The sequence below is a fragment of the Mytilus edulis genome, chromosome 2, assembly GCF_963676685.1.
Source record: "Mytilus edulis chromosome 2, xbMytEdul2.2, whole genome shotgun sequence".
NCBI lineage: Eukaryota > Metazoa > Mollusca > Bivalvia > Mytilida > Mytilidae > Mytilus > Mytilus edulis.
In genome coordinates this window covers 81,432,440-81,445,454 of record NC_092345.1, presented here as the reverse complement: position 1 = coordinate 81,445,454, position 13,015 = coordinate 81,432,440, and the positions used below count along the sequence as shown (strand labels likewise).

Below are 13,015 nucleotides of genomic sequence, written 5' to 3'. Positions count from 1 at the left end.
ATCATTATTATGATAAAATTATCCTATTGGTAGAGAAATTCACAATTTTTTATATCAAATTGGTCATTTGTTATATCAAATTAATAATTTGTTATATCAAATTAATAATTTGTTATATCAAATTAATAATTTGTTATATCAAATTAATAATTTGTTATATCAAATTTACAAATTGTTATAATTATCAAAATTGAAAATCTGTTATACCAAATTGATAATATCAGATTATTCCATATTGGTATTATTTTAGTAGGTTTCTCTATATGAATTGGACTTTGAATAAAAAAGCATATTCACCTGAGAAAGTGTTATTCACCGCGCTAAACGTCACGCGCTTTTACATGCTACGTTATGGTAAAATGTTTCATGTAAAATTTGTTTTGGTATTATGTTTGTCATCAAATACATTTTATCTCCTCGGAATATGGAATAAAACAATTACTGTCTTTTGTTTCGGTAAATATGTGGTTTAATTGACTTTTGAAAAACTGATATTCACTTCGGCCGTCGGCCTCAGTGAATATCAATTTTTCAAAAGTCAATAAAACCGCATATTTACCTCATCAAAAGACAGTAATTGTATATTATTACATGGCATTTTTCATATTGCATGTATTATCAGCCCTAGGTTCAATACTCAGCCCAAGAGCCGCATGGCTCGAGGGCTGATATTGACCGAGGGCTGATAATACATGCGATATGAAAAATGACATGTTATGATCTTTTTATCATATGCTTCAACAGTAGAAAAAAATAACAGATTCATATATTGATCCTTTTACGTGGTTCCAGAAGTTTAAAGAGTAAAAAAGTTCACGGCCGTCGGACCCAAAATTTGATACATTCAATATGAAATCTTTCTATCATATGTCTCAACAGAGCGAGAAAAAAAAACCCATTTATTATGGACGAATCGACAAAAAAATAATTCAACAATATACATAATGATCATTGTTTGGAAAAGTCAACTTTTTAAAGAAACTTTCTAAATTATGTTTCAGAAAAACTTAAAAAATGCATTTATTATTATTTTTTTTTTTTTTTATGATTTTAAACAATATTCTTTCCAGTATTCAAATAGTTGTTTTGTACACTACTTTGTAATGTTTTTCACTGAAAACGTAGCATTGAGGTGTATTTTCCGGAATTGGCCGAGTATTACCGGAATGCCACGTGATAACGTTACGGAAAGGCATGTGATAAGCATTTGATAAATTTTTCATATCAGCCCGCTAAGCACCAATTCGAAAAATATGGAATTTACGTCAATTTAATGCTATTATCATACGGTAAAATTTATAGGTTATTTAGTCTAAGTATATGATAATCTGTTATATCGAATTGATAATCTGTTATATCGAATTGATAATCTGTTATATCAAATTAATAATTTGTTATATCAAATTGTATAAAGTAATTGAACATGGCCCTTAAAGGCTTCCGTAAGATTTAAATTTGGATTTTGATATTCGACAATTCGTAGACTATAACTTGACATTCATAACAATTTTGAGTTGACATCCTTTTAAAATAAAACCCTGTTTAATAATTACATTTGTATATAAGCGCACGAAACGCAACACATTTGGAGTTGTATGTGTTCAAAAGTTATGACACCATTCATTTTTTTTGCACCAATAGTTACATTAATTAAAAATAGTTCAATGTCATTGGTCGTTACTAATAATAAAACCCATTGTCACTATGTGCGTCATATTACGCAAAAAGACTCATTCTAAAATTATGTACCATATAATACCTGTATTCCTATATAGATCTATATAGGCTTACTGTTTATATATGTATAATATAGTGTTCTTGGTGTAACACAAAGGATAACCATTATATAGACAAAGCTGCAGATAACATTATGACTTTCAAGTCATCTATTATCATTTGGGTTTTAGCGGTTAATTCAGGTAGGTTAAAACGATATTAGCAAATTGTAACATTTTTATTTTTAAATTTCTGATTTATACTAAAAGTTTGTGTTTAAGAGGTATATTTGGAAGTATCTTTAAGACATCAAATAACATTTCACTCATAAGGTTTTACAACATATATGGTAGGGAGAAAAGGACAACCCTGTCGTACTCTGTAACTGAAATAGTTATGACAATTAATTAGATCTTTGATACAACTACAATATGCAGTTGTCACCAATAGACAAAAAATACTATTGTAATAAATAAAAAAACGCACATAAAGTGTACATTATTTTACAACAAAATCTTATTTTTCTTTTTCAGTTTTGCGTATACAAGGCATACCTATAAAACATTCCAAGATGTACAGGAAGTTTATTTTGCCTCCATATGCTACAAGCATTCATCCGTTCATCTACACACCATTCATCAAACTCTTTCATTTTTTCCTCCCTATGTCTTACGGAAACAGACAAAATTGGATCAGTTTTCTGACATTGACAGACACAGATTATGAATACCTCAAAAACAAAGGTCCAACCACTGTACCAACACTGCAGACTACAGACAAATCATTGGAAAGAGCAGACCCACCCGTTATACATATACCGACACATCAGACAACTCCTCGCATGGAGCCAATGGACATTCCAATTCTTCCATTATAGGACTTTAGAACTCCTCTAATGGAGATACATCAAATTCAACGCAAATTAGATAGAAGGAATGCAAATACATTGGAGCTAGATTTAGGTTCTTATATCTAATGGCAGCAGATGTTGAACTATCTGATGACGAGCAGTGGTCGAGTATTCTTCATAGATGACAGATAAAGCCTGTTAGCGAAAGACGATGACGACGATTCGCACGATGTTGTTACAAGCGAGTATTTCATGACGTCCCTATCATAAGAGCATTTTGACGTTGTTCCAAAAACCGTTTCAAGCGTTCAAGCTTATATCAAACAAGTGAATTTGTTAATCTGATTTCGGTTTTTTTCTCAATTAAACTTGAATGTTCATAACATGCAGAAATGACCAGGCTTTCAGGTCCATCATTGAATTTTTTTTTATGTACAGCGAAACCTGGCTTAACCGAATCCTGCATAAACCGAAAACCTGTATGAACCAAAAATGTTCTTAAGCACCGTCATATCAAATTGTACGAGTTGTCACGGTGAACCTGATAAAACCGAACATCGGCCAAAACTGAACATAATCTTAAGTCCCGAAAAGGTTTGGTTTAAACAGGTTTCACTGTTATATTATTCTCTGTTTTTCTTTTGACGATTTGAAACCTGGCTGTAGATAGACGACGTTACAAGCTATTTGCGATATATACATGTATATTTAATTAAGTGGCAAAATTGACTCGGAGGAAACCAAACCTGTGCAAATTGTTAATTAAACATTTTTGATGACGGAGGGTGTAATACTGCATATTTTAATTCCTTAAGAATTGAACGATGGACACTTATGACGTGAATTTTTCTTGCTACCTGATTGGAAGATATTACGAGTCGTGAATAATCAAAATTTATTGATTGGTTAGGACAATCCAAACCTAGTAAATGTCCTTCAATCCCGTAGAGTATCGGATTTGTCGTCTCTATCTTAGCAATTAGATTTTACACAGGTAACTTTTATCTATGAATAGACGAATCTTCTGGAGTAAACAACAACGTTAAACGATACTATTTCATAACGTGTGACCTCACGTGTGTGGTAAAATTTGTTGATTGATGCACCTGGCTATTCTAGTAAATGAATTAATCTACAAAGCGAGAGCTCTTTCCATTGTCATCAGCTAAGAGTCGAATATAGCACTTTTTGAAAGGCTATCGCTTGTTTCTATACTATAACTTCGATACCGTGGCTCGCTATTCAGGTATGATACCACAACTTAGGTATTGCTTGCTGGGACTTTGTTAGTTTCTGTTGTATTTCTTCACAACTTGCCTAGACTCGGGCCGATTGCGACATGTACTAGTCTATAAAATTGTTAGATGCATATATTAATCTCAAGATATTTTTTTATGAGGTTTAATTTAACTTGTTTAGTTACTGTCTAATTAATTCATATTTTGAATAAATCTTTCATTTCCATAAAGTGTTTTCATTTAAGCAAAATAAAATCTTTACAAACCTGATTTGAAACTCTTGTAAAAATACAAACATGGAGATCGATTACTTAAAGTACATATGTAACTCCAACAACACACATGTGCATCTGACATACATTTAAAGAAAAGGTAACTTACAGGTAAAAAGCGTGTGTATCATAGTATTTGGTTATGTGTAAAATGCATTTAAGGCCATGTATTGTAATAATAGCTCTGCAAGCTCTTCATTGTGAGTATTCTAAAAGTTTTATGTTTTGAACAAACTTGTTTTTGTTTGTAGATATAGTACGTCTTAGTGTTGCTGAATGTCAATGAAGCATTATAGTTGGTTTAAAACATTTATAAATTAAGCATGTGAATATCACATATAACACCTCGAATTTTTATGGACACTGTTTCCAGATGGTTGACCGTTATGGAATATCTGTTTCCAGATGGTTGACCGTTATGCCGAATATCTGTTTCCAGATGGTTGACCGTTATGGAATATCTGTTTCTCAGATGACGACGGAAATATGCTAATGCCAATGGCCATAGCCACAATCCCATTCTCTTTTCTTCAAAAATTACATCATTATTGTATAATAATCTTATATATGAGCAACACGACGGGTCCCACATGTGAAACAGGATTTGATTTACCCACCCTGAAGACCTGATATCCCCAGGCCTGAGTTAATAGCGTTTATGTTGATAAGCTTTTAGTTTTCTATGATAAGATTGATATCCCCAGGCCTGAGTTAATAGCGTTTATGTTGATAATCTTTTAGTTTTCTATGATAAAATTGATATCCCCAGGTCTGAGTTAATAGCGTTTATGTTGATAATCTTTTAGTTTTCTATGATAAGATTGATATCCCCAGGCCTGAGTTAATAGCGTTTATGTTGATAATCTTTTAGTTTTCTATGATAAGATTGATATCCCCAGGTCTGAGTTAATATGGGGACGGAGTCCCCAATAACAGTAGAAAATTCAATAAAAAAAAAATACGGGAAAATTTCCCGAATTTTTCATTGTACTAATGAACTCAAAATCGTTCAATTTTTTTTTTGTCGTGTTTTGAAATCCCGGACCTGCGCAAAAATGTACAATGTACTTCCTTTTTCCGGTCTCGTTTGTATGAAACTTTGAGTAAAATATATATTTATCAGTCTAGTATAAAATAGGAAGGAACGCGCAATACCAATTTCATTTTTAATAATTCCTTGATATGAAAAAACGTTACCTGATGATAGCGTTTCTGTGTTTACATTGCATATGACGTTATAATTTAAATAACGTCACAACTAAACCCCTAACAACAGAACCAACATCGGAAACGTTACGGTATTTCCGTTTTTTTTTATCAACATGTTTGAATTAAAAAAAAAAAAAATTACAGACTTCGTCCCCATTCACAGGTAATGCCTGCCTCATATTATGGGGACGAAGTCCCCAATAACAGTAGAAAATTCAATAAAAAAAAAAATTCGGGAAAATTTCCCGAATTTTTCATTGTAATATGAGGCAGGCATTACCTGTAAATGGGGACGAAGTCTGTATGAATTATTTTTTTGTAACTCAATTATTTGTCCAAAAAAAAAGACACGGAAATACAGTAACGTTTCCGATTTTGGTTCTGTTGTTAGGGATTTTAGTTGTGACGTTATTTAAATTATGACGTCATATGCAATGTAAACAAGAAACGCTATCATTAGGTAACGTTTTTTCATATCAAGGAATTATTAAAAATGAAATAAGTATTGCGCGTTCCTTCCTATTTTATACTAGACTGATAAATATATATTTTACTCAAAGTTTCATACAAACGAGACCGGAAAAAGGAAGTATATTGTACATTTCTGCGCAGGTCCGGGATTTCAAAACAAGACATAAAAAAAATTGAACGATTTTGAGTTCATTAGTACAATGAAAAATTCGGGAAATTTTCCCGAATTTTTTTTTTTATTGAATTTTCTACTGTTATTGGGGACTTCGTCCCCATACTAATGAACTCAAAATCGTTCAATTTTTTTTATGTCATGTTTTGAAATCCCGGACCTGCGCAGAAATGTACAATATACTTCCTTTTTCCGGTCTCGTTTGTATGAAACTTTGAGTAAAATATATATTTATCAGTCTAGTATAAAATAGGAAGGAACGCGCAATACTTATTTCATTTTTAATAATTCCTTGATATGAAAAAACGTTACCTAATGATAGCGTTTCTTGTTTACATTGCATATGACGTCATAATTTAAATAACGTCACAACTAAAATCCCTAACAACAGAACCAAAATCGGAAACGTTACTGTATTTCCGTGTCTTTTTTTTGGACAAATAATTGAGTTACAAAATAATAATTCATACAGACTTCGTCCCCATTTACAGGTAATGCCTGCCTCATATTAGCGTTTATGTTGATAAGCTTTTAGTTTTCTATGATAAGATTGATATCCCCAGGCCTGAGTTAATAGCGTTTATGTTGATAATCTTTTAGTTTTCTATGATAAGATTGATATCCCCAGGTCTGAGTTAATAGCGTTTATGTTGATAAGCTTTTAGTTTTCTATGATAAGATTGATATCCCCAGGCCTGAGTTAATAGCGTTTATGTTGATAATCTTTTAGTTTTCTATGATAAGATTGATATCCCCAGGCCTGAGTTAATAGCGTTTATGTTGATAATCTTTTAGTTTTCTATGATAAGATTGGTATCCCCAGGCCTGAGTTAATAGCGTTTATGTTGATAATCTTTTAGTTTTCTATGATAAGATTGGTATCCCCAGGCCTGAGTTAATAGCGTTTATGTTGATAATCTTTTAGTTTTCTATGATAAAATTGATATCCCCAGGCCTGAGTTAATAGCGTTTATGTTGATAATCTTTTAGTTTTCTATGATAAGATTGGTATCCCCAGGCCTGAGTTAATAGCGTTTATGTTGATAATCTTTTAGTTTTCTATGATAAGATTGGTATCCCCAGGCCTGAGTTAATAGCGTTGATGTTGATAATCTTTTAGTTTTCTATGATAAGATTGGTATCCCCAGGTCTGAGTTAATAGCGTTTATGTTGATAATCTTTTAGTTTTCTATGATAAGATTGGTATCCCCAGGCCTGAGTTAATAGCGTTTATGTTGATAATCTTTTAGTTTTCTATGATAAGATTGGTATCCCCAGGCCTGAGTTAATAGCGTTTATGTTGATAATCTTTTAGTTTTCTATGATAAGATTGGTATCCCCAGGTCTGAGTTAATAGCGTTTATGTTGATAATCTTTTAGTTTTCTATGATAAGATTGGTATCCCCAGGTCTGAGTTAATAGCGTTTATGTTGATAATCTTTTAGTTTTCTATGATAAGATTGGTATCCCCAGGTCTGAGTTAATAGCGTTTATGTTGATAATCTTTTAGTTTTCTATGATAAGATTGGTATCCCCAGGCCTGAGTTAATAGCGTTTATGTTGATAATCTTTTAGTTTTCTATGATAAGATTGATATCCCCAGGTCTGAGTTAATAGCGTTTATGTTGATAATCTTTTAGTTTTCTATGATAAGATTGGTATCCCCAGGCCTGAGTTAATAGCGTTTATGTTGATAATCTTTTAGTTTTCTATGATAAGATTGGTATCCCCAGGCCTGAGTTAATAGCGTTTATGTTGATAATCTTTTAGTTTTCTATGATAAGATTGGTATCCCCAGGTCTGAGTTAATAGCGTTTATGTTGATAATCTTTTAGTTTTCTATGATAAGATTGATATCCCCAGGCCTGAGTTAATAGCGTTTATGTTGATAATCTTTTAGTTTTCTATGATAAGATTGGTATCCCCAGGCCTGAGTTAATAGCGTTTATGTTGATAATCTTTTAGTTTTCTATGATAAGATTGGTATCCCCAGGCCTGAGTTAATAGCGTTTATGTTGATAATCTTTTAGTTTTCTATGATAAGATTGATATCCCCAGGCCTGAGTTAATAGCGTTTATGTTGATAATCTTTTAGTTTTCTATGATAAGATTGGTATCCCCAGGCCTGAGTTAATAGCGTTTATGTTGATAATCTTTTAGTTTTCTATGATAAGATTGGTATCCCCAGGCCTGAGTTAATAGCGTTTATGTTGATAATCTTTTAGTTTTCTATGATAAGATTGGTATCCCCAGGCCTGAGTTAATAGCGTTTATGTTGATAAGCTTTTAGTTTTCTATGATAAGATTGGTATCCCCAGGCCTGAGTTAATAGCGTTTATGTTGATAAGCTTTTAGTTTTCTATGATAAGACCTGATATCCCCAGGCCTGAGTTAATAGCGTTTATGTTGATAATCTTTTAGTTTTCTATGATAAGATTGATATCCCCAGGCCTGAGTTAATAGCGTTTATGTTGATAATCTTTTAGTTTTCTATGATAAGATTGGTATCCCCAGGCCTGAGTTAATAGCGTTTATGTTGATAATCTTTTAGTTTTCTATGATAAGATTGGTATCCCCAGGTCTGAGTTAATAGCGTTTATGTTGATAATCTTTTAGTTTTCTATGATAAGATTGATATCCCCAGGTCTGAGTTAATAGCGTTTATGTTGATAAGCTTTTAGTTTTCTATGATAAGATTGGTATCCCCAGGCCTGAGTTAATAGCGTTTATGTTGATAAGCTTTTAGTTTTCTATGATAAGACCTGATATCCCCAGGCCTGAGTTAATAGCGTTTATGTTGATAATCTTTTAGTTTTCTATGATAAGATTGATATCCCCAGGCCTGAGTTAATAGCGTTTATGTTGATAATCTTTTAGTTTTCTATGATAAGATTGGTATCCCCAGGCCTGAGTTAATAGCGTTTATGTTGATAATCTTTTAGTTTTCTATGATAAGATTGGTATCCCCAGGTCTGAGTTAATAGCGTTTATGTTGATAATCTTTTAGTTTTCTATGATAAGATTGATATCCCCAGGTCTGAGTTAATAGCGTTTATGTTGATAAGCTTTTAGTTTTCTATGATAAGATTGGTAAAGTGTTGTTTGTCTTTCGAACGGTCATGGCTATAAAAGTCTGTTTGTCACAGGTTTATGGATTTAAATATCCTTTTGGTATCTTCCATCCATCCTACTAGGCTTCCGTCTACAAACTGTCAGTCATATCTTTGTAGCTTTATAAAATAGTGAATCTTACTAAGTGTTCAGTCTCTTATAACCATGAGCATTTTACATGAATTAGAATACAACAAACTAGCATATCATATCATTAGTCAGTTAAATGATAAGGGACAAAAACGGCATCCCTGTGACGAACAACCATTGTACAGACCGATTTGGTTTTGCATAACTTAATTTTGATTTGCAACGATGTATGTTTTTATTCATTTTCTGTTATATTACTATCATATATATTTATTCTGATTATCCAGGGGCAATTACTCAGTATATAAGAGATTCAAAATGTTTTGGAATCCAAACCGTAAAAAGAGAGAGAGAGAAAAAAGGGAAAGTTATATGATTTAAGATAAGATTATCATGTTATACCGTAACATTATATGCAAGACACTGACCCGGTTTTGATACACTGGTAGTGCTATGAACAGTTATATCGATATTTTGTCAGTTATAATTGTACAAATACCATACTTCCTTTAAAATTTTGAATACACTTGTACTGTATTATCATAATTATGTTCACGCACTCAAATATAATGAAATTCAACGCGACTGTCATACAAGTGAGAGGTTTAACTAGCTATAAAAAACAAGGTTTGATCCATCATTTTCTACTTAAGGAAATGCCTGTACCAAGTCGGGAACACGACAGTTGTTTTCCATTCGTTAGATTGTGTGAGCTTTTGATTTTGACATTTTCTAAAGAACTTTATTTTTTAGTTTCCCATGGAATTCGGTATTTTTGTTATTTTACTTTTTCAAAAGACAAATATCGAAAACAAAACTAATTAGGAACACAAATGAACAAAATGTGTTTATAATTTAATGATTTGTTTATGATTTTTCTGTTTTATTTGCAGTCATAGGCAATGGTGCTGTAACAATTAAACTGCCGAGTTTTGAGTCAATCAAATTACCCAGTATTCCGCCAATCAAGTTGCCTAGTTTCCCGACAGTTAACCGTCCAATTCTTCCACTATTTAGAAAACCTTTCAAACCAAGTTTCAAAACATTGGATAAACGAATAGACAAGATTACGACAAAGGTCACGAAATCACTGTCTAACGCTGAAGAAGTCACTGGTATATTACCGACGAAATCACTGTCTAATGCTGAAGAAGTCACTGGTATATTACCGATGAAATCACCGTCTAACGCCGAAGAAGTCACTGGTATATCACCGACGAAATCACTGTCTAACGCTGAAGAAGTCACTGGTATATTACCGACAATATCACTGTCTAATGCTGAAGAAGTCACTGGTATATTACCGACGAAATCACTGTCTAACACTGAAGTGGCTTTTTCGTCATCTACATTAATAAGTACTTCCACGTATTTACCCATGGTGGAGAATTTCATGTCAGTGATACCAACATAGACAATTCTACTCCGATACAGATAATGAAATACCCAGAACATGTAGGTATTGTGGACAAATTGTAGCGGAAGAGATGTCACCACTGTCACATAACATTTAGATAAATCTTTTGACAATTTTGATCATCATCAGTCGAACTGAAGAAACTCGTATTACCTGGAACCAATTTTATTAGCACTAGAACTCAGTTTCAGATGTTCATTGTTGTGTTGTTGGATTTTCTCGAACTTTTAGTATATCTATGGGAATTTATTTTTCATTAAACATACGAGTAATTTTGTTAAACGTGTAAATCAAAAATGCCTCTCATAAGAGATCTTCGTTTGGATGGAACACTATGAAAGACTTGTATACCGGCTGAAAGCTACTCTTGTAGACAAACATCTATTTTTTATGAGACAAACCAGAGAAATATTGTGGATCCGAACAGTGCAGCCTATACAGTGATCTAAATTTGACCAATCAACAAGTTTACTATAACAGTATACGCAAACTCTTTAAGATGACCATTATTCAGTTTTTATCCAGTATCTCAAAATTATGTAGATGAAAAATATAATACTTTTCAGTTAGTATATACGGGTTTCCGCACAAAAATAACGATAACATGTGCATGACTTTTTTAACCCCTTATTATTATCTCTAATCATAATATATATAATTCAACATCAAATGGAAGCATGCGCCAATCTAGGTTACTAAACCGACCGTGTAGGCTTTTTTTTTTGTAATTTGAAGGACTATTTTGCTATTTTAAGACCATTTAAAACACATATGATAATTCAAGTAACAAATAATAATATTATGTGTAGATAAAAAGAAAATTTTCGAGGGGAACTAAGATGTTAATTTCCTCAGGCAAAATTGACATCAGCTAGGTGTATCTGGCTATAATTTTTGGTGATATAGCTCCTCAACTGTTTTGGTTCTTATGCCGTTTCAAATATTCGGCTCTGAGCGTTCCTGGTGAAAGTAAATCCAGAAAAGCGATTCGGAAGCATGAAATTTATAAAGTGTTGGTTTCATTTTTTTGTTATATCGTGGTAATAAGTGCAAGACCATATAAAATACTGATACCGGTTCTGAACTTGCGTCGCTACATGCAACAACAAACAAATTAGGGAGTTTTAAATGACCTTGACTGGCTATACAGCCCTTGCACGGTCGGAAATGCATTTGGTTGAGGTAACATTTATACTGGAGCCTACCTGATCATTCCTTTCTCTGAAAAAAATTTCCTTATACAATGAGAGTTGTAACATTTCAAGGCTATCGGTAAATTGGAAGAAGATACACAGCAGATATGAGTAACATTTGCTTCTCGCTACAACTCAACATTACCAAGCTGCAGACCAAAACATTTGATCATCCCCTACAAAAATATCCAAGAAAACTTCGACGAAATTTTTTCTTGAACAATGAGTGCATCTTAAATTTGCTTACTCACTACAACTCAATAACATAAAGCTACAGACCAAAAATTAAAAATCGTTTCATAGGAGCTAAGAAAACTTAATAAAAACAATTCTTTTGGAGTGACGGTTTAAACTTGGAAGTCAACAAATTAAATGTATGCAATATTGATTTCAGTGATATGATCAAGGAATACCTATTATTGGTTGGGAAATGTCCTACCAACGAGATATAACGTAATGATTAAAATTAAATGCATGCAAGACATGCCAACTCCGTTAGAGGAAACTGTTTATCGCTCTGAAAGTTTGAGAAGAGCAAGATAAATACACCGGAAATTTCTCCACAAAGAGGAAAAGGTGGTTTATGGTAAAGCAACCTTGATAGTAAGGCTAATATACTTACTAAACATTTCGTGCGTGTTTTCACCTGTGAAGATACATCAGCTGTGCCATATAAAAGAAGAAGTCCCTTTCTTACAATGACAAACCTGTTTTGATGGCAATCATATCCGTACCACCTCCTTATTTTCACACTGAATCTTTCAGAAATAGTTTTTATTAAATGCCTTGCGTATAAACTCAACCAATCACAATGCCACTGGTCCTTAAAATTCTTAGCAAATTTTTTGATAGATTATCAGGAAAATTTATGTCAATTTTTTTATATTTTCAAAAGTCAATTGATTCCGGTATTATGCCGACAGATTGGACACATGGAAAAATAGTTACTGTTATTATTCATGGCTTCAAATGGCTAAATCAGTTGAAATACACATCTAATTATATACAACCTAGCTGGTTGCAAGATTGGCATATATCTATATAGTTGTCTTAGATGGTGACATACCATCGTAACAGTCAGATTGTCCTTGTGGCATGCCTTTCTCTTCATCTATTAAACAACTTTTATCTTGAACGATGAATTAAAATACACAGGATACGACTATTTGTTGTCCAATTAAGGACCCTTGGTGGCCAGCATGACTTGTATACACAAAAACAATACACTATGATTTAAAAAAAGAAGAAGATAAATGTCTCAAATGATTTCTTTATC

At 32.7% G+C, this 13,015-nt stretch overlaps 1 protein-coding gene across 1 annotated transcript; it reads left to right on the top strand.

Moving 5' to 3' along the window:
• Positions 1–4,157: 4,157 nt before the first annotated feature.
• LOC139513108 (uncharacterized) lies at positions 4,158–12,899 on the top strand. Its single transcript, XM_071301284.1, has 2 exons — positions 4,158–4,276; positions 10,023–12,899. The coding sequence occupies exons 1-2, from the start codon at positions 4,219–4,221 to the stop codon at positions 10,541–10,543; spliced, it is 579 nt and encodes a 192-aa protein (XP_071157385.1). The 5' UTR covers positions 4,158–4,218; the 3' UTR covers positions 10,544–12,899.
• Positions 12,900–13,015: the final 116 nt, after the last annotated feature.